The 22421-nt window shown below is 52.7% G+C and overlaps 2 protein-coding genes across 2 annotated transcripts; one reads left to right on the top strand and one right to left on the bottom strand.

Moving 5' to 3' along the window:
• The first annotated feature begins 14696 nt into the window (after positions 1-14696).
• On the top strand, positions 14697-19816 carry HER10_EVM0008656 (uncharacterized protein). Its single transcript, XM_035478170.1, has 2 exons — positions 14697-16885; positions 16951-19816. The coding sequence occupies exons 1-2, from the start codon at positions 16162-16164 to the stop codon at positions 19242-19244; spliced, it is 3018 nt and encodes a 1005-aa protein (XP_035327075.1). The 5' UTR covers positions 14697-16161; the 3' UTR covers positions 19245-19816.
• A 125-nt stretch (positions 19817-19941) lies between these two features.
• On the bottom strand, positions 19942-20687 carry HER10_EVM0006923 (uncharacterized protein). Its single transcript, XM_035476494.1, has 2 exons — positions 20330-20687; positions 19942-20163 (listed from the first exon to the last, which is right to left on the bottom strand). The coding sequence occupies exons 1-2, from the start codon at positions 20650-20652 to the stop codon at positions 19983-19985; spliced, it is 504 nt and encodes a 167-aa protein (XP_035326946.1). The 5' UTR covers positions 20653-20687; the 3' UTR covers positions 19942-19982.
• Positions 20688-22421: the final 1734 nt, after the last annotated feature.

Genomic DNA, 22421 nt, shown 5'->3' with positions numbered 1-22421 from the left:
ATATCCTAGTGACCTTGTATCTAGCTCGATATAAAAGCAAGACAGCTCGTTGGGGCAAACTCGGCCTTTTCTAGTTGTTTTTAGGTTTGCTCTTCGGGCTGTACAGCCTTCGTAGCTGCTTCAGTTGGGATAATGTTCCCAAACGCAACTCTGAAAACCATGAGTGACTCACCACGGGATCAGCAACAAAACAAGTACACACGTGTATTTGGAACTCATCATCAAAGATTGAAATCAAAGTTTCCACATCACGGGGTTCCATTGTCTCCGTCTCCTCACACTGGAAATGCCTCTACTTGTACGTGGTTTACTGAATATCATGATATACGTCAGGCAAAGAGCCTTGGGTCACTGTCAACCGAGAAGAACATGCCTTTGGCGCAGTAGTCTATTAAATTGTCGGTTGGGTGACCCGTCTCATACTCGACGTCTCGGCAGCGTAGCCTTGTCTGGAGTTATTGCCGCGAGATATTTCAAGACCAATCCTCTAAGGATATATGCGAAATCAGCATGGATCGCGCCATGAAGGAAAGTAGTTCGATCCCTCAAAGCAAAAGAATAGCCATCTACGCCGTAGTTCTAGCAAGGTCCAACTTGAGGTTCGATTAAGACCTGGACTCGTTAGGAAGCCTGACGCGCCTGGACATGTTGAGGCGCCCCCGGAGAGGACAACCCGATATTCTTGTCTTGCCAAACACTCATGGGACTAGAGAGAGATATAATCAAATAGGTACACGTTATTAAGAGGTCTGACTTGGTATGCTTTTCACCAGAGTCCTCATATTTCATCACTCGTGCCCTTTTCACGGACCTACGTCTGCCGCTTTAGTTCAAGCAGAGAAGCAACGACATGTGGCTCGAGTAGAGAGTTACTGGAACCCAGTCAAAGCAAGCAATTACAGCATTGTCTTCTCACCTGGTCCTACATAAGGGACCTCCCGAGCCTTAGTCAAGCTACATCGACTATAATCACAGCCTCGTGATCTTCCCACACGCAACTTTCAACTTCATGTGGTGGTTAGCCGGGACCTCGAGCCAAGACCAAAACGCACATCCCCCATGATATCCATCAAATCACCCATAACTTGAAACCAAGCAGATCTCCATCAGAAAAGTCCACATCCCCTCCCGTCCCTCCACGGTCCACTCCGTTCACCACCAGAGAATCCTCCCGTGCCGGCGGCGCGCCCACCTTCGAGTCCACAAACACAGAGCCCACAGAGATCAACCCACCTCCGCAAAGAGAACCACACAAATCCAGATCCCGCGAGGATCCGACACGTTCGAAAAACGAACGGCCGGTTGGCCCAATGGCAAGGCGTCTGACTACGATTCTTTCTAATAAACCATACGGCTCTGGCTGTACGGGTACATGTGGGAGAGTATAGGTATCAGGAGATTCTGGGTTCGACCCCCAGGCTGGTCAATGATCTTTTGCTATAAAGACCTACTTTTATATTCGGGACATATATATACATCTTCACTTTTTACTTTCAATATTGATAAACAACAACGAAGAAGGTGTTTATGTCCCCATTAACCCGTCGCCCGCCTCCATCTCCATCAAATATCACCTCCCCCTTCGCTGCTTCTTCACAAAATCTCATCATGACCTCGTCACCCGCCAGACTCCGAATTTGCTTCCCAAGACTACTTGCTAGCTACCGTGTCCTTTCTCACCCTTTCTCTCAACCAGTCTTGGAAGTCACGAGAAACAGAAGAAAAAAAAACGCGTTGCAGAATTTTCACCAGCATTACCTTACCCCTCTTTTCCCTTGACCCCAACCCCGAAGGGCGGTGGGCACGGTTAGTCACGCGGGTTTTTTCTTTCGAGGATGAGGTAAGGCGAGGTCGCGATCGTGAACCACACCCCTAATCATATAGCCTAGTTCGTAGCAAAACACCGAGACGGCGGTCAAGAGGGGGTGAGAGAAGACAGAGAGAGAAAGGCGAGTCGGGTGACAAAACAGATATACATACTTCGTACACGGTCACACACTGTGAACGCTAAGTCCGTATATCCGTAATTCCACCGAGAGAGAATCTGCCTCTTGTTGTTCAGTGCTCTTTACACTCAGGACTATAGAGTCCACAGAGTGCACTTAGATACGGGGCGCGGTGATGAAAGAATACTGCTCTCAACTCTGATTTTTGGCCATATTCAGATGTCGATATCGCGATTCACACGCATAAGTTTACACACTCCTATCGAAACCCACCGTAACTTTTGGTTATACTCTGCAATGTTCGCTCAGACTCAGTCGTCAAAGACGTGAGTCGCAAAACGCAAATTCATCTCCCACAAAAGCTTCCTTACGTCTTGACCAACACCCAAATCTCCGACCAAATAACCGTTCAAGATTCCAAATGACCAACCAAAGAACAGACCAAAAAGAAAAGCAACACGTCCATCTCGTCTCGTCTCGTTTCTCGTAATACCCGAGATAATCCAAAATTCCTCCAATGCCTGAACTAAACTCAACCGTTCACTTCCTCCGTCGTCTCGAACATGGGCGCACACCCTCCCTTCGTTGCTCGTGACCCCGTGACCGTGCTCTCTCTGTGTCTTTGTCTGCTCCGGTTCATTCCCTTGCCTATGTGCTTGGCCTTGCCCCCCCCTTCACGCGGCAGAACACCCCCGAGACATCACCCAAGGGGCCGCGCGAAAACCCACAAAAACGCGGTCCGTCATGCAGAAACAAGCCTCAACAAGAGGCAGGGAAAAACATCAGACACAGGCACACACAGTTAGTTCACTCGGTAATCGCACAGAGAGAGAGAGAGAGACTCACAATCCAGTATATGAGTCTCTACTCCGTACACCAGATAGAGTGCCAGAGTGCCAGAGTGCCAGAGTGCCAGAGAAGCACTTAATACCTCGCACACGGCATTCCAGAATCTCAGTATCCCAGCAGCCTAGGCGCCTAGCAGAAAAAAGTGCGTCCATTTGCAATGAAAGCCGGAGAGCCCCTCTAGTCTTCCACATATCTTCCACATAACCTTGTCAAGTGGCGACCGCTTCTCACTTACCCACCCGTGCCACCGATTCTCATGAACCCCGGGAGCCCGGTCAGAGAGCAAAGGGGCAACAACCGCCTGCGGCCCTCTAAAGGAACAACAGGCTCGCACGTTGAACTGGGGGATCTCGAATGAGGTCGGGGAATCGGCAACTGTGGTCGACGCGAGAGGCTATCTCGTCATCCGATATTCGTATGGACCTCCTCACTTTCAGTCTCCTCCCCCGGGATGTCCACAATGCAGGTGCCAGGTGCTGTTTTTTTCTTCATCTTTTTTGTGATTGTCTCCTCCGGCTCGTGCCCGGTACGCGGCATGTGCGGGTCTCGAAAGCATATAGCGCAACATAGCCTCGCCTCTAGAACATTGGAAACGCTCGATCGAAGCTCTAGCGTCTGGCTTGACATATCCACGTTGTCACGGTTGTCAAAAAAAATTACGAATACTACTGTGCTTCGTCGTAAGGGGCGAAACTGGTCGTGGCAAGCGCTAGCAACGCTCATGCAGCGGAAATAGCGGATAGCAGCAACACTGAGTGCAACAAAACGCATCAGGAGACATCCTTACAGTATTACCCATCAGGGCCATCACCGACGTGTGTACGGTATGATACGTTGTAGTTCGAAAGCGGTCTGCCCTCACCTTGAATCCCGAATTAGAAAATCTGTTTCGAGGAGAGCCGCCGGACATGCTGTCCTTGCTCCCTTAACCCTTACTAGGGCGGTGCGCGTCCTCGTCTTGCGCTCCTTGATGCGACAGAATAGGGGTTCTGTTTCGGCTAGAACAATTCATAGTCTTGTCTCTGCTGCATTCCCTCCCCCAATCCGATCAACAGAAGCCATTCTATGTGGTTAGTTGCCAGGCCATTGCGCGTACTGCGTATGTCGGCCGGGGAGTACCCGAAACAGTCATGCCATGGCAATACTGCGTATTGCTCACAACGTGTATCTATACGGAGTACTCCAAAGAAAACTGGGGTTCCCCTAAACAATCTCATGTAACTCTCGTTCTTTGCACAACGCGAGGCAGGTTGGCCGGGTTTCTTGACGATAGTTTGAAGAATGCTAGAGTTGGTAGACACTGTGAAAGTTTGAGAGCGACTAAAACCTATATCAAGTTATGGCGGCTAATCTCGCATACGGGCATTGCGACCGGAGCTCATCTCCCAATTCATGGACGTAGTCTATTTTCTGCTTCAAAGTCCGCCTCCGGGTCTGTCAAGGATGGCTGTTCTTGGAGTTGCGCATTGATGGTTGCCGCAAGCGGAACCGCAATTGTCAACGACAACGAGAGGCGGAACGCGGAACGGGTGCGCTCGACCGTTGGCATCGCCTCTGTAGTTCTCAGTCGTTCATAGTAATCGTGATGGTTGCATAAAAGTCCAGACTGAAAATCACGATTACTGCTTATGACGTCAATCTGACTTGACAAGTTGTAAGACCCTCTATCGAATTTACTTGAGTCGTGAGCTGTTGGCAAATGACGCAATTGCATCTTGAGATAGATATCTGTACTGCAACGCTGCCTCCAATCTCTCACAGCTAGAAAAAAGTCCGCAAGCCCTCCGCAACCCGCGGGGGACCCACCCGGAAGAGAACCGCGTCGTTGTAAAAGATTGTGATACACGGCCGTGGGACCCGGGGTTGAGGCTGGTCAGGAGTCGTCCCTTCAAAGCCGTGAGATTGGCCGACACTGGCGAGATGAACTTGGCGAAAGCTCCATGATCGGCATCCGGCCGAGATGTCATATCGAAGCATGTTGAATCAGTCGGTCCTTTAACTCAAAGACTGTCGTCATACCTAGGCGAGACTGAATCGTGAAGGGCTTCCGAGTTGCACATCCCGGACGTGAGGCGTCCTTCAAACCACGGACCGGAGATGCTGCCTGCCATTCAAAATGACAATTTGATATTGCAGGAACAACCATCGTCGATATTGTTACGATCCCCTTGCCTGCCGAAATAGGGAGACGCATGGCTCACCTCGCCGGCAGGCTGGTTCAACTCTGCACGGTGCCCCAAAGTTGCAACACGGAATACAGATAGGGCTTGCGAATTTGCCCTCAATCTCTTAGCCATCGCAGCCACAAATGAAACAAGCAAGGCTGGAGCTGGAGACAATGACCCGAACGACAGATCAGACGAGCTGCATTCCCGACGCTTCTCGCGCCAGTTACTCGAAAAACAGGCCCCCCGACTGCCCCCCCACTTGGAGCCGGCAGAAGCCCTGCTTTTACAAGTCTGTCCCGGTGCAGGGCATAACTGCATTCTGCTTGCTGGCACAAACCCGAACCGATTCGCTTGTACCGTACAATGTACGGATAGGGGCGTCTTGGAGTGGTGTGGCACAGGGCAGCCCTACCCAGCTTCAGGCCTCAGCTTAGAAGTAACCGCGCCAAGTGAGTGGTGTGGCCACCTAGCGACGTGTGTCCCTTCAGATGCTTGCATAACTATTGTGTAACCGTACGTAACGAATTTTCGAGAAGGAATTTCCTCATCCTCTCATCGACGGTCGGGCATGGGTTCGCATACCGCTCCCACGTGGACTATCGTGGGTCTGCTGTTCGAGGTGGAGATTTGACGCGACCTCGTCATGGTTCGCCATGTCACCCAAAGCAACTGAGTGATCGTGAGCCTACTTGTATGTAGCCGAAGGTCTGTCTCTGCTGAATAAGTAGCGGCGGCGGCAGCGGCCACGGCGTCTTTCTCGGAAAAAGACGATAGGTTTGCTTTTTGACCAGCGCTGTCACTGCTGCGTTAGGGCGCGGTCGACGGGAACAAATGCTTCCATGCCAGCTGTGTTCGTAGCGTCTTGGTCCAGCTGTCGCTGCAAGATGACTGGTTTCCTTACCCTTGTAATCTCGGGGATATTTCGACTTGTCGACTCAAGCGCCTGGTGTCCTATCCAGCCGCACTACTCCGTAGAAGCACTGTGCCAAATCTTGCAGGCAAAGACCCTGATTCGATGGAGCGATCCCAGGGTGTCGCCGTACCGCCAACTCGCAAAGGCCTCGTGAGGGGTATTTGGAGCAGGAAACACACCTGCTCGTGTCAAAACCTGACTAGCGAAAAAGTTGGGATTCCCGGCCGGCACTTTTGTGAGTACGTACTTCCGCTGAGCGGAACTGGATGGACATGGGCTCACGGCTTCCGAGCTGTCCTTCGGATACGAGCGAGTCAGAGCTTGATAGTGTATGGTAGTTTGGTGACGGTAACAGGCCAACTCACGGATGGCTAGAATTCTCTCCATTAGTGGGTTGATAGGAGGGAAACGTAACGGGCTACTAGTGTAGTTCAGAACAAAAGGTCGGAATCGTCGCGATCTGTTGACGTAGCTATCCTTCATGACTCGCGTCAGGTAAGGGGAAAAAAGCCACCCCTGCTCGTCATTTTGCAAGACCTGCTCAGCGCGCATTTGATTGTTTAGGTAGTCTCGAAATCTGCCAGCCTCTCTGCGAATGGCGGTCAATAAGGGTACGGTATGTGACGGCGATTTCCGCCGTTCTGAAGTCCGGCCAGGGCGTTGGGGCAGATGCAATCAGATAACACCTCCGCGCGAGAACATCAGTCTCATCGAGCTTGTGCCGCACAGCAGCAGGGTTCTCAGCTTAGGCCTGCGGCTGCCATCTCGACGCAAGGTGGTGGTTGGCGGTGGAGTCTTCAGGGGAACCGCAAAACAGCCTCAACTCTGTTGAAGCCACGCGGGAGACCAGCCAAAAGATCCACCGACAACGCGCTTGTTCTTCGAATGGAGGGTCCCGACTCCTTGATGAAGATGCTTGAGATCCCGCTGCTGATGAATCTCCAACTCCAAGACAGCCTCCTCCAGGAACACCAAAGGGACTAGGTTGCTAGAACCACATGCCCCGCAAAGAAGGCTGGACGACCGTTGTACGGAGTATATCATCCACAAACCGAAGTAATGGATAGCAGGAGGCGGAGAATTCATGAATAGGTTCTTTGAACGTACAACCAAAAACACGCTGCCAGCCGCGAGCGTGCACTAATTACCGCTCAAGCTGGAGGAAGACCGCAACTCCCTTTGAAAGCGATATCGATTCCAGCAGTCTTGAACTTGAGGCGCCTACACTTGCCATTGCTGGATGGACTTGACCAGCAGGGCTTTTCTCTCTCTCTGGCGCGACAAACCGCTGGTAGCTGAATAAACGATGATGAGTTGATCCGAAGGACGGGACCTCCATCAGACCGAGGCACTGACGCGAACCCCTGTCGAGATCGCCAGCCACAACTCAGCATCGGTTTACCTCACGAAGCAAACCCCGAGTCGTCTTTCAGGGATCTGCCGCAAGGAGATGCTCTGGTTTCGGTTCTCGTTCGCTGTGCACGTAGCAACACCTATCGCCTAATGGTACGCAATTTGCGCATCCCAATGTACTTGTAACATGACCCAAGCCGTCGCAGCTGGGATATTTGTTGCAGTCCGGAGAGAGCCCGTCTTCGCTCGACTTTTCCACGAACTGATCGATGCTGTCAGTCTCTTCCTTCCCGCACGTTGAGAGAGTAATCGTTGCAGCCTTGTTGGGGGCCGCGAATACAGCGTGGGACTCGTCGCATCGTAGCTTCGTCACACAAGATTAGCGGACATGAGTTCCCAATCTGATCGAGCTAGACCGTAACCAGTTACATTTGTCATCTCTTTCGGCCGATTGTAGTCTGGCAATAAGCTTTGGTCGCCATATGCCAGCGGGAGAGAAGTGGTGCTGTTCGGAGCTAGCTATGAGGTGGTGGTCGATCGCGGACGCGAGATTCGCACATGGATGATAGCAGAATGCTCACAGCTTGCATGCGGAACAGTGACTCCATAATAGTACCGGTAGACACGGTAGGAGCGTCGGACGGAAGCCGCTTCACGGCGTTTGTAACTGTCGGATATCTCTCCGCTCCCGGCCTACAAGCCAAGCCTCTTGCGAGTTCTTTGCTTTCCCCTCCTTTGAACCTTGATGCCGGAACCAGGCCAAAGCACGACGTCCTGAAGTACCCCATGGCAAGCATATCTCTCGATCGGGGGAAGTTCGGACACAAAAAAATCTCTGCACCCTCCCAGGGCTTATGATGCAAGCGTGGCGTGAGTGATTCGTCACTTAGGATTGACTTGCAACAGAGTTTGGAACACATCAGGATTGAGGAAAATTGCAACGCCACCGTCTGATGTCAAGTTGTCGAAGTCGTACATCTTGACGATGGAATCTCGAGATATGGCCAAAGCTTCCGGATCCTGTGCTTCTAGAAGAGAATAATGGGGACTTGGAATACCGGTAAGAAGGGTTGAATGGGGCCGTGGACCCTCACTTCACCGTGCTCGAGCGTCATCGTCCCACGATTCTCGAGCTGTCCAATGCGTACCACGGCGTCTCTCGCGTTCAGAGAAATGCGGCCAGCGACGCCACCTAGCCTGGGGTGTGAGGAGGGGTTGCTGCCAGGGAGCCGAATAAGAATGAGCTATGCCGAAGAGCCGGGTATAGTCTGCATACTGGCTGATACCTATGTCGCTGCTTCTTGCGCTGCAACCTCGCTACCCAAGTTGGCCACCAGCTCAGCAAAGCCTCCAACTCTCCCAGGCGACTATTGCTAGCAGATCCCTCCAACCGTGCACTGTAAATGGTGCTGACGATACACGGTAAAGAGCAACGTCTCCGACTACGGCCCCCAGCCAGCGTCGTGTCCGTTGTTATTCGAACTTCGAATTGACGACCGCGTGATGTGGTGTCTGATCAACACACCCTCGTATTCCAAGGCAGAAGAGAGTCGGAAGGGGAAAGCAGTCTGAGGAATCAGGATTGTTCTCGGGTCCTGCAATTTTTCTGGACTTCGTGTATCCCTGTAGATTGATGTAGTCGGAGTGGCTGGGGAAGCTTGCGTAGTGGGTGTGCTACGGTTGAATTGCACAGTATGTACAAGTTAACGAGCTTGCTCTCGAGCCAGCAAAAAGTACCGCGCCCAAACAGAAACCAACGTCGATACTCTCAGGGGAAAAAGCATTTCCGCTGTATGCGACATGTGTCGTGTCGAGTCAGGTCGCGGAATGCTGGACTGGGTTGCCAAAGTTGAACATTCTTTTTGGGCTCTTCGCATGCCATGCCACGACGTCAATCGAGCTGTCGCTTTCTGATATCTGCAGCCCGCAACAAAATGAGTCTGTGGTCATGGCTGAGATGGGTCCAGTGAGATCGATCTCTGTGCCCCGTTCTCCATCATCTGAGATGGCCCCGTCCCGTTGTGAAAATGATGCGAAAGATGCCCATTGGATGGCGGGCGCGGGTAGAGATGGGGCGTGAGGCTCTTCTGGCTCTTCTTTGGGGCATCCAAAAGAAACGTCCATGCTGCAACTACTGATGATTGAACCGACAACAGTAGACATGTTTTAGACAATCTTTTTAGTAGCGGCGCCTGTGCATTTCGACTCATTCTTCTCAACCTCGGCGCGGATGCCACGAAAACTAGCCGGCGTTTGACAGGCGGGCGCCATAATAGACGGTCGATCGGACATAGGCGACTATTGCTGACAGCGAAGCGGTGACTCGGCCAAAGTCCGATTTTCTTGCACGGAAATGTGTGTTTTGGAGCCGTTTCGCTTGACTCGTGGATCCCGCACAACATCCCCCAACATCCGTCATGAGGTAACAGTAGCCTTGCGTTCCTCGCACACAGTATGTCTCGAAAGGCGGCAAAAAGAGGTACGGGTACATAGCCATGTGCTGACGGCAATCGCTCGTCCGCTGGACCGGTGGGGGATTTGTTCTGCGATACTGTAGAACGGGTGATTGTGCGCGATATTGATCCTGAGCTTTCCGTATCGTTATGCCAAGAAACACATGGAACCGTAGTGTATACCTTGGCTACTCGCCATGAGCGCGCCAAGGGGAATGGACAGCAGACCTTGACATTGTGTCTTCTGATCATCAAGAGCTTTCCCGGCGGCCGTCCTAATCTTTCATAGACGTACGCTGCCCCCTTCCCCCTGGGACCGGAAAACCCAGGACAAGTAGCGTGGTAGCAAGGTTCGCCCAGCCTCCCTAGTTCAAAGCCGTCGAACCACTGGGTTTCTGGATGTTCTATAGAATTTCTGGACTCGGGTGCTCAGGTCTACGAACGAGGGGTTGCCTTGCTTCCAAGATGATTGCCACTGCCGCTGCTGGACCATCGTGTAATTCCAAGGCTGGATGGCATGATGGCTCGAAACAGTAGGTTTGGACGATGGGTGACGGTAAACTCGCGAAGCCCGAGTGGCTATACCAAATTGATTCATGCTCGTTGCGATCAGTAAGTGCACAAAACAGACGGAATGGCAGGGACAGCTGGCAATACTTGACAGCTGGGCAGCTCACCGCGGTTGATCCTGTTGCTTGCTGCCCTGCGTGTTGCACAGTACGAATATAGAGTGTGATTGGGACGCTTCGGTCCTGGTGTCCGAACATTGCCCTCAACAGAACATGCCAAAGAATTTTGACATACGTCATACTGCCAAAGTGAAGGAAGCGTGATGACTGGGAGGGTGCGGCGGTTACTCTTGCTGTGAACTGCCGTAGCGAATCATCCAGAGCAGTGTAAGCTCCTTTCTAGCCCATTGGAAGCCATCGCCCATCTATTTCTCGACGGCGCCAGACGATTCGTGTTCGTAGCAGCGTGACCCTGCATGCTCTTGGAGGCCAGGAGGTTCGTTGATAACGCTTGGCGTGGAGGTTCATAGTGTCTTCGTCGGTACTCGGCCCCGAGGACTCCGCTTTCCGCTATTTGTACATCGTCGTGATTTATTCGTACTTGTGCAATCGGCGTGATGCCGGCCGCATTGGACTGTCAAGATTGAGTCGACCCATATGTCGAGTAGGCTGCTCGGAGCTCGTCCGCACTCCGGCCACCGGACATGTTCCCTGACCACTCCAGGGGTTTATTATTTCTCTCGCGTGCAGGCTGCTGCTGCAGCTGCTGCACACTCGGGATGTCAGAACAAGCCGACCATCGCCTGTATATCCGTACGGCTAGGAGGATGAGAGCAAAGTTAAGTTGTGCGCGGTTTTAATGTACCGCGTATGCAGCCACCTCCCTGGCGCGTGTTTTTGTTCTGCAGCAGACAGACAGCAGGTGCCGCCAAGAAGAGTTCCCGAATGAGAAGATAGGTCTGAATGCCGCCCAGTATCCCACGCCCAGCGAGCATCTGCATGGTTGGTGCATCCACAGAGCAGGGGCAGATCCTCGTAAGATGCAGCTGGCGGGTACCTCGGATCTCGAGGCGGCGAGCAAGGCAGTGGGCAGCAAGGTGCCCTACCCTGCCCTGCCCTTTTCAGATACCCATACATTGAGCGTGCCGTGGCCGGACTGCAGCAGTGCAGAGTAACGATACCACGTCGATTCGCGTGCGGCGGTCGTGACGCTTGCAGGGTTGGCAATCGTCTCATGAATTTTGGGCGAGCATGGTCAGAGACGTATACCTTGTCCAATTGGAAGGACACCCATGGCCATGAACCGTTGGAAGCGGCGGGTTTTCCGTGTGTACTGTACTGTGTACAGAGTAGTAGCATGGTTTGTAATCTGTCTGGATGGTCAATGTCGGTGATGAGAGCTCGTGTGGGTGTCGTCGAAGATAATTCTGATGATTGTGTGGCCACCTAGGCGGTGCGACATGGATAGTCCAGGTTGTCAGCGATGCGAATGAGCGACGAAGCTCGCGCTGATGATAGGATTAGCAGGGGTTGACGTAATGATTAGTGTTTCCCCGGCGGTTTTTGGGTGTAGGAAAGGCCGCCAGAAGACGAATTGGAGCGATTCAACCGCGTGTATCGTGTGTCGTGGGTGTGTCAAGTGCATTGTAACAAGAAAACAGCCGGGCGGCATCCAAGGAAGGCCGAGATACGGAGAGCCAGCAGGGCCCCGAGAGGATGACAACGCTGTTTCGAGTAGCTGTGCGTTGGCTGTGGTGGTGGTGAGAGAGCGACACGATATAGTATGATATGTTGAAGTGCAATTGGCAGCATTAAGACAAGAATAAGGGTTCATCACATCTGCTGGCGCGTGCTGGCCTGCAGGTGGAATCCAACCCGGAATCCACCCACGCACGTACGGTATCCTCATCATGAAGAAACGGGAGTTGGGGAGGGGAGGGGTCTTTTTGGGGGGGATGACGGCGTAAGGTAACGAGAAGGGACGAGGAGGGGTCGAGATGGCGGGCGGGCGGCTGCTCCTTCTGGCGGATACTTCACCTGTAGGGGAAGGAACCTCACCATCCATCGTACCCGTGGGCCATGCCTACCTTACTGCGTACAGGCCACTTACTCCAGCTGACGGGAATCGAGAGGAACATGGTCGTGGGAGACTAGGACCACATTCGCGGGAGTGCATGCTGCAGTCTGCACAGGGCATGTCTCTTTTTGGGGGGAAGAAGCCACTAAATGACACCGCCAGCAACGTGTCAGCGTGGGAACCACAGCGGCACGGCGGCAGTGCCAGGCGGGATAGTTCGGGGCGTGTGGACCCTAAGGTACGAAGTAAGGTAGGGTAAGGTATGAGGTGCGATGGTGGACGTTGTTCACTGTTAGGCCCCGAGGGAGGGGGGAGTTACTGTGTAGGTAGAGATGGATCTCTAGCCATCTCAGTTGGGTCGGATACATGGCGGGAATGGTGGTAGGGTCACTCGGCTGTCTGGCTAGGGCAAATGTTCTACTCCGTACCTACATGGAGTACCTACCAACTCGAGACGTACTCATACCGAACCCGGGGGGTGGGAAGGGTGGTGGATGCTTTCTTGCTGGTTCGGGGCAAAGACGCACGAGGAACGACAACCAGGACGGGGACCAAAGGAATTGGGGGGAAAAAAAGGGGGGTCATGGAAGTATTGGAAGAATTAGAAGAAGGGAAATAAAATCGGGACAAGAGTTGAGCAACTTCATGTTCCCCGTCGACAAGGAAGGAGCCACAAATGCTCGGCAGGCACAGATTAGCATCGAGTACGAAGTACGGACGACGAGTACGAAACTACGAAGAATATCCGTACTGTGCCTTCCCTTCGCTGGAATCGCCTCAGGCTCTTACGATACAATCCAATCCAATGCGACACGACACAACACAGTGGTGCAGGTGCAGTGAGCCAGCAGCGTGCCAGGCCTTTTGCTCAAATGCGGTTTCATTTTCAGGAAGGTGTGCGGATGCGGAGTTCTTTCCGCCCATGCCCACGGCAAACTGGCAATAGAAAGACATGGCAAGCGCCAGGGCAGGGCATCTCAAGCAAGGAAGGCGGACAGGCAGACGCTACTACCTTGGCTTAGCACGGCATGGTTGGCATGGCATGATACCGCCGCAGGAGAACCGTCTTGAAGAAACGTACGGAACTCTGCATCAGTGTACCAACCACCAAGGTACCAGCCTGTTTCCTACCGTCTTCACCTCCCTGAAATCGTGCAAAAGGCTGTCATCTGGATGGTAATGATGAGAAGGTTTAAATGTCCCGTCCTTGTTTTCGCGACTTTTTTGTTCTTCGTGTATTTCCTTTTGGGCTATGAAGGCTGCAGTCATGAGATACCATCGAGGGGAGGGTTTCCCTGGAGGATTGGATCAGCGTTTAATAACGAACCTACCGCGAGGCATGTAGCATTGCTCGGGGAATTAGACTGATATTACGGTAAAAGCAGACGGTGAGACAAGTGACTCGATACCAACTAAACCATTCGATCATTACTCGCTAACCTAGGTAGCACTACTCAGTCGCGATGTAGATACGGTGAGGTGAGGTAACTAGAATAGAGCGCACCGAAAAAAATATGATGTGCATCCGACCGCTTAGAGTCAAGGGGAACATGGCAGCGTCGAGCATAATAATACAGCAGCGCATAGCCCAGTCGATCTAATGCAGGCCTTGACAATGCTATGCCTGTTTCTCTCTCCCGTCAATCTCTACTTCCTCTCTCCCAGTCATCTCTCTCTCGTTAGGTTGTGAAGCGCCAAACTAAGGTGATACCGCACGCAGGCTCACCTCCTGCGTAGATACCTACCCGTTCCAGACATGAGCAGCGGAAAGACGGTGGTTGATGAGGTACCTTATTCCAAAGTAGCCAGCTACCTACCTGAGGTAGCTGCGATACCGGGTGCACCTCAAGTCGGGAGAGGAACATGGAAAAAAGGGTTCGCGTCACCGCCCTGTTGCAGACCAGAGTAACGGTAGGCGTGAACCCTGTACAAATACTGACAGGTTCCCTCGGCCAGGTATCTTGTTCCGTACCGTCTTCCTCAGGCGAACAGACGTGAATGGATTACTAGGTGTAGCTAGTTCGATTTTTGACACTCGCCTGCACACTGGACGTCGACCGAACCAAGCAGCCAAGTTCGCATTACCTAACCTTTCCTCCCATTCCCTCCCGTGTTGTCTGTTTCCCAGCACACACCACCGTCTCTTGAATCGCGTACCTCAGGTATTCCTCAAGGGCCTCGTCTCTGCGTTTACTGCAGGCATACACCGTAGATCTGACCATACAGTGCTCGCCCTGTGTACATCGAACGTCGGGTCTCCGAGGCAGGCGTGCCCAGGCAGACGCAGGCATTGGCAGGCGCTTCCTCAAAATTTTCTCAACTGCCCTTGGAAATCAGGACGGAACAAGGGTGCTTGTACCTTCCTGGCTTGTTGCGCAGCTGTTGTCGTCTCGTCGCGCGGTCTCTTCCCATCTCTCTCCTTCTTTTGCGCGGTCCTGGGCTGTCTGCGTAATTTATTCTTCCTTCTGCGTGTAGGTGTGCCTAGAAAAATTTCCTTCTCTTTCGGAATTTCCTACCTTTGCCTGCCACCTCTCACTTCTTCTCTGCCCATTGAGCCCTGCCCTCTTGTTCGTCTTCGTCATCAATCTGCCGCTTACCTATTCTTTGACGGCACGGCTGACTCTGACTCGACCAAAATTCCATCACCGAGAATCAGTCCTCGAAACGGGCCACACAAGCAAGAATCCGGCAAATCCTCTGATATTTATTACCTTAGCCCCAAAGTGGATTGAGTGCAAAAAAGGAAAGAAGCCAAACGGGTCACCCTCCCACGCCCACCTCCCACACCTTCCCAGTCACCCACCTCACTGATTTTCATTTTCGCATCCACACACACCCCCCAAAATTTTCATACCGCGGTGACCTCCAGCTTTCTTGTTCCGCTTCGGCCAAGTCCTCTGTTCTCTTCTCTACTACCTACCCAAGAAGTCGAGGTACTCGTTAAACTCTTACTTAACCTTACCTACTCGACAACGCGAGCAGAAACACAAGCTACTTGCCATTCGCAGTCACCTGCATCAATACCGTACAGTATCGGAGTATCCTACCCTTCGTGCCTTCCTTGCACAAAAAGGAAGAAGAATCCACCGGTACACCACCATCCCACCCTGGTCTGCTTCCTGCCCACCTTTCCCTTCGTCACCTACCGATCCATTATCCGTCAACCAGGATTCCGACCAACGGCCAACCTCCCACACTTTCTCCGAAAAAGGCCCTTCATAAAGACCAAGCCGGATCCACTCCTCCCAGAAGGGGCGACGTCCAAACCCACTTCTTCCCTTTTTTCCCCCCTCCACCTCTTTGGACGGAGCGACCATTGCTCAACGGTTCCTGCCTCTCACACCCTCGGCACCCACCCCGGCAAGACCACTTTTTTTTCTTCCCACTCACACACCCCTTCTTTCACACCCCTCTCGGCGGCACCAGGTACCTGACAGCTTTTTTTTTTCTTGCCGAAGAGCAACGCGAGAGAAAAAAAAATAAAAAGGATCGGGGCCCATCTGCTCCACTCCCGACCCTCCCCAAAACCACCTCCAAACGGGATCAACTGGAGCCTCATCCCACCACAGAAAGTCCACCTTACAAACAACACCTCTCAGCGCGTGTTGTCTTCTTTGGGTTCGCGACTTCCTTCATTCGTCTGGCGGAAAGCTTATCCTAAAGAACTTCTCGACTGTGCATCACTACACTCGAGTTTACTTCTTTTTTCGCCCTTGCAGCATCATCTCAACTGGGTCGGCGACTTGACTGTCCTTGTCCCACAAAATTTTTACAAGAGACCCTCGACGAGTCCCGTACTGACAGACGTGAGAACGCGTCTCGATCTCGCAACAAGCAAGCTGCTCTGTGCGCCTTTGTCTCGACAAAAGGCCAACAGACCTGCCGTGGATAGCATGGACGCTTCCCAGTACCCTACCAATGGTATAAACACGACCTCGGCCTCCTACCCGTCGCCCCCCGCCATCACGCCTCATCAACTTCAGCACACCAACTCCCCGCTGCCTCACCAGACTCTGCCGCCTTTGCAGCCGCAGACCTCCGCCGCCATGAACCAAATGTACGGCAGCAACCCTCACACACCTCGCACTCCTGCGACGCCCAACACTCCGGGCTCCCAGAACAACATGCCGCCGTACCAGCCTCAGCAGCAGCAGCAACAGCAGCAGCAGCCTCGCGGTCCCTACCAGCAGATGGGCCAGTACCCTCCTCCCCCCCAGGCGTACGGCACTCAGTCCATGCTGCCCCAGACCACGATGGCTTCTTCTCACCCGCAGCCCATCGCGCCTGCTCCCGCGTCTGGACGCGTTCCTCCCGTCCTGCGTCCCATGCCTGCTGGTGGTGTCATGCCCCAGCCCGGTATGAACTCTCCCTACGGCCCCGGCGGTGTCATGCCCGGTGGCATGGGCGAGGCTGACCAGCCTACACACGTCGTCGGCTCTCAGGGTCGCCGTGGCATTCTCCCCAGCGCTCCCGGCCGCCCTGCCGCTACTCCCGCTGGCGCCGGCAACACCAAGAGCACTGTGATCCCGGTCAAGGATGCCGATGGCAAGTTCCCTTGCCCTCACTGCACCAAGACCTACTTGCACGCGAAGCACTTGAAGCGTCACCTTCTGCGCCGTAAGTCATAACCCACTACTAACTCACGCAGCCCATTCCCTTTTACTGACGCGGATTATCAATAGACACGGGCGACCGCCCCTACATGTGTGTGCTGTGTCGCGACACTTTCTCGCGAAGTGACATTCTCAAGCGTCACTTCCAGAAGTGCTCCATTCGCCGAGGTAACCCGACTGGTGCTAGTCACTTGTCTCACCCTCAGGCTCATGTCAAGAAGAACGCTGCTGCGCAGAAGGCGGCTCTTGGTCAGGATGGCGGTCTGAACCACCTCAATGGTCTGGGTAACATGCCTGCGGATGGCATGGTTCAGCCTTTTGGTATGATGCCTGTGTCGGACGGAATGAGCAACCTTGCGAACGATCAGAGTCAGTTGTCGCGCGCCAGCAGCCTGACTAGGCTTGATAATGGCAGTAACCAAGACAGACGGGATTTGACAGGATCTGTCATGGATGCTTCTGGCCGAGGTGGCAACTTCGAGCAGGCATACAACGGCAATGTCCCTAGCTCCATGACGCCCAATATGAATCAACAGATGCAAAACTACAATATGCCCCCGGGTCAAAATGGAATGTCCATGTATGGCGGGTCGAACTCGAACCAACAATCGGGCCTTGATTGGTCTCAAATGTTCCAGGCTGGTGCGCAACAAACCTACGCAAATCATACTCAATTCCCCCCTAATCTTGGACAGACGCAGATCGCAACCAAACCAGAGCCTAATACCGGCGTTGAAAGTACAGAAGGTCCCCCTGGCCACTCCAACCACCCCGATTCCCTATTTTTCTCGACCTGGGACGTGCCGCCATCGATCCAAGACCCTTTTACCCATCTCTCCAACCAGATCCTCAACTTCTTTTACCCTCCAGGTTCCCCGATTACCGATGAAAGCGCCGGCTTCAACCTATACTTCTCCGCCGAAAACATACGCGACTTCTTGGAAAAGTACACTCATTTCCATGTCCATTTTCCCATTCTCCATACACCCACCTTCCGTATCATGGAAGCCTATACTGGCTTGTTGGCTGGCATGTGCTGCATGGGTGCCTGCTACTCTGACCGTCTTTCCCCAGATCACGTGCGCGATATGATGAACTTCCTCAAGTCCGCACTTGTTCGCGACGTGCAGTTCCTGGCCAACTCGCTGGGCCAGCAGCAGAATGGTAACGCTGACGCTGGTGCCTCAAGTAACGGTCATCGTGACCTTGAGCAACTCCAAGCTGTGATGCTGCTCCAAATTCTGCTGATCTGGAATAGTACACCGCAGCATCGTGAGAGCGCTCGTGAGATTTTCCCAGCCATGGCGGAGCAGACTCGTCGTCTTCGCCTGTTGGAGGTCTCCACCAGCATGCCCCTCTTCAGTCCACTGCACCAGAGCAACTTTACCCCTCAGAACTTCGATGTCTCCACATTCGATTGGGGTGTGTGGGTTGAACAGGAAAAGCGGATACGCCTGATGCACATCATCTTCCTCTGCAACTCCGCCATGGAACTCTATTTCAACGCCCAGTCTCAACTCGACAGCTTCGAGATGCACATCCCGCTGCCATCTGATGATGCAGCGTGGGACGCACGGACGAAGAAGGATTGCGAGGACGCTCTGGGCTTACACGGAGATGAGTTGGCACAGCAAAAGAATCCAAACGGAACACGGCGCAGCAAGCAACCGGAAATGGACTATGCTCTCCAAGCTTTGCTTCACGGATCCTACCAGATTCAGCCAGGCAGAACGAATCTGTACGGAAAGTTCATCTTGATCCACGCCATTCTGTCCTTGATTCGACGAGCTCAACTGGACGGTAGTGCCGTAATGAAGGGTTACGCGACTCCACCAATGAGTGACTGGATGGTGAATGGTGGATCAGATAATGGCATCAACAGCGGCAGGGCAACACCTGTCGATCCTGCTTTGCAGGGCATTCCGGTACATGTGCACGAATCGTTCCGCATGGCCCTCCAGAAGTTCAAGACCAACTGGGATACCGACATGGTCAACCAATTCCCTCCTGGATCAGCGAAGAACGTCCGTAGGTATGGTTTCTCTAGGGATGGCATCCATTTCTACTGGCTTGCCAAGTACCTTTTGAAGCATACCCGGTCATCAGAGCTGCAGATGGAGTCGGATGCGCGTTTCATGCAGGTGATGCAACTATTGAAGTCGGTGAAGGCGTGGGTAATGTCGGATGGGGCGTCTAGGGGTGAAGACATGGGATCGGTTGGAGAGATCGACAAGGATTTTGGAGTGTCGAATCTGACACTCGACATGGCGCGACTTTTCAAACCTCTTCCGGCGGTGGTGGAGGATCCCAGAATACCTTCTGTGCAAACAAACATCGGCACAACGGGCGGCGGCATGCTTTGACATTCACAAAAAAAAACCTACTGCATTTGGTCGGCGTTTTGTTTCTTTTTACTCATTTTCATCTTTTTTCGTTTTGTTTCCTCACGGATCCGTTCTCATCAACTCATATGCTTTGTTGCGGAAAAGCATCTCGATTCCCTCTTGCATCAAAGCCGGATTGACGGTGGTTACTTCTGATATGCATCTTGTGGCGGGTGGTTTCATGCGATAGACGGGGAGGTGGAGTTGGCACTGCATTAGACTGCGATCAGATAGAACTTGGGAGGCTCTCGGGTGGCACCAGCGGTGGCCCGATGAGGTTGTCACGATATTCATGGCTTTTCGCTCATAATGACTTGTTTCGGCGGTTTGCGTGGCTAGGCTGGTCTGGTCTAATGTTAGATGTCTCAAAATGGGTGGTACTCGTCTTTTTTATCGCGACAACGAAGAAAAAACAAACGAGATGCAGAGGCAACACTGCCAGCACAGTTTTTTTCATTGTTCTTTTGAACTAGTAGCATGAACTTAGACATTAGAATCTGCAAAAATCGACTTGACTGTATAAACTCAACAACCAACTAACTACCTTGGCCATGCCTATATCTTATATCCGGTGAAGACTGTCTCTAAATCACTTGACAATGGTGACACCATGTTTTCCGTTCCTCAATAACAAGACCCAATCATCTTCTCCCCCCCCCCCCTCCCCCCCAGTGATGAACGCCCTGCTCACACACTCACTCACTGACTGCACTCGCTTCATTCGGACCTATCGACGACGGTGACCTTTGGGACGTACTTGTCGACGACGGCCTTTTCCTCGGGTGTGGGTTGGTACTTCTCCTCGGCCCGGTCGGAGAAGTAGAGGCCTGCGCCGCCCCAGGCCAGGACCGCGACGCCGAAGCCCAGGCGGGTCTTTGGGGTGAGGTTCTTGTACGCCCTGTAGGTGCCGCGTGGGGGGTTTTGTGAGTATGGACGAGGGTTTAGGTTCCCGAGTTTGGGGGCCGTGGGAGAGGGAGCGGGAACGGGGGGAGGAGAGGTGAGTGGAGGTGAGGTGATGGGGCTGGGGGCTGGGGGCCGGGGGGCCGTGGTGTGGATGAGCTTACTTGAACATCTGGTCTATGGCGAGGCCGTGGAGGGTATGTGAGATGTAGTGAGGATGCGGATTGTTGGCGCGGTTGTGGTTTAAGGGGGTCCTGCGTAGAGAGGCACGGCGCTTCCAACCCAGCTTTTGAAGGATATTTCGCCAAAAGAGGTACCGGTATGCAAAGTAGACACGAGGATGGACTTTTCCCTGATGAAAGCTCTTGAGATTCGAGTGAAGGACTGGACGTCGGACGCGGCGGTAGCTGATGGAAAGCAGCTTGTTTTTTTCTGTTGCGTGGATGAGCTGGGGAAGGATTGATGTTGGAAAAAGCTTGATCGTCATTGGTCGGCAAGACTTTGGGCGATGGAAATAGTGGGGACGTGAGAGGACGTCAAGGCTTCCTGACCAAGAAGTCATTTTTTGACACTTTTATTGCTTTCGGGGGATGTGGAAATAACTTTCCTGAGCGGAAGATTTCGGACCTTCAATTTGGATTCAAACACATGAGATGATGGTAACGAAGAATTCTTGGCGGCGCTGTGTGAACTCTTGCCAAGCTAGTATTCTCCACCTTCAATCGCCGCCCTGATCCCTCGGCGCCCGTGTGGAACGCCGTCTTCTAGGTTCATGTCTTGCCCTGATATCTTGTGTACAAATTGCCGTATCTTTCTTTGCATATGGTATCACGAGGCTTAACGAACGGAGTGGGGGTGACAGCCGCCGGATCTGCTGAGCTCAAGGCAGGCGAGCGGCTCCAGCGTCAGCGAGCGTCGCTTTTTCAAAAGAGTAGGTTGATTTCCACCGGGAAACTCTGAGAGACATACTTTGTCTCTCTGAAAGAGGGCGTGTAAGCAATTACCGGGAAAAGGTCAATGACCATGGTAAGCCCCGTTGCGACGGCGAGAATGAGAAGCCTAATGAACATAGGATCGTTTGTTTGGAGCTTCCGATAGATATGTAGTTGGATTTTTTGTTGGATATGGTGTTTCCTACGCTTCCAACTTGGGGAGATGGGCTTTTAGACCTTTGGGCGTGACGAGGATGCGAGCTTGAGAGCCTCAGGAGGTGGGAGGGAGGGCTCTCCTAAGCTAATGAGCTGGCGGGCTCGAAGACCGTCTTTGAGACGCCCGAATATAATCGGGGATTTCGGGAGCTGGAGATGATTCGTGATGAGAAGAAGAGTGCGAGGAACATATAATGCCTCCGCACAGTAAGTGCGCGCGTCATCTGCCATTTGGGCAATGGGCAAGCTGCAGCGCGACCTTTTGAAGAATAGGGAGACGATGTATGCAGGTTCTTTCCTCTACACCTCCTGACTTGTAAAGGCGATAGGTTCGTATGCCTGCTTATATCAACGACTGGTGTTTAAATTCAGCTCTTAGCATCACCGTCGTTAGGTAGCAACGCGATATACAACCAAGGCACGTCTGAATGACCAGAATGGTGGTAAGAAAGAGCTCAACAACGGTGCGATTACATCTCACGGCGGTTACTATGGCACACATGCTGGGGTCGTATGCGAACTCATACTTGTATGCTGTCGAAAGTAGGCTGCAACACGGCCATGATTGAGTGTTGACCTGTAAGAATACCACCACTCCGGTCATCAGTTTGTCCTGACCAACCGACCTACGAAGACGCCTGCTGTTGCTGGTGCCAGGAATGGTATTGAAAGGGCCTATATTGGCTTTTATCTATCTAGTAGTCATCCGAAAAAATAGCACAAGACAAAAATTGTTGGTGGAATATACCAAGAGCACCTGGTGGCGTAAGTGTCTATACGGCCTGAACACTGCTCAAATGGCTTCCTTTGCTTGGCAATGAGCGAGATATGGGCCAGCTTGATGAGTGTCTGGGGATCACCTGGCGCTTTGGTCCCTAGAGGGCAACTTTTCACAATATGTAGTCAATAAATACATATTCAATGGCCTTGTTGATCCAGAAGGCGAGCTTCTGACGGAGATGACTGCTGTGGGGCGATTGGCGGGCACTAATGGAGATACAAGTCAAATGTTCACCACTGAAAGTCTCGGATCGAGTTTGAGCAGGGTGTCCATGTCGATCTCTTAAGAATGACTGAGCAGAGGGCTTGGTAGTCGCAGGCAATAAAC

This window comes from Colletotrichum scovillei, assembly GCF_011075155.1.
Source record: "Colletotrichum scovillei strain TJNH1 chromosome Unknown Contig00011, whole genome shotgun sequence".
Classification (NCBI taxonomy): Eukaryota; Fungi; Ascomycota; class Sordariomycetes; order Glomerellales; family Glomerellaceae; genus Colletotrichum; species Colletotrichum scovillei.
Note: the sequence above shows the minus strand (reverse complement) of the source record. Positions and strands in the feature narration are given on the sequence as shown.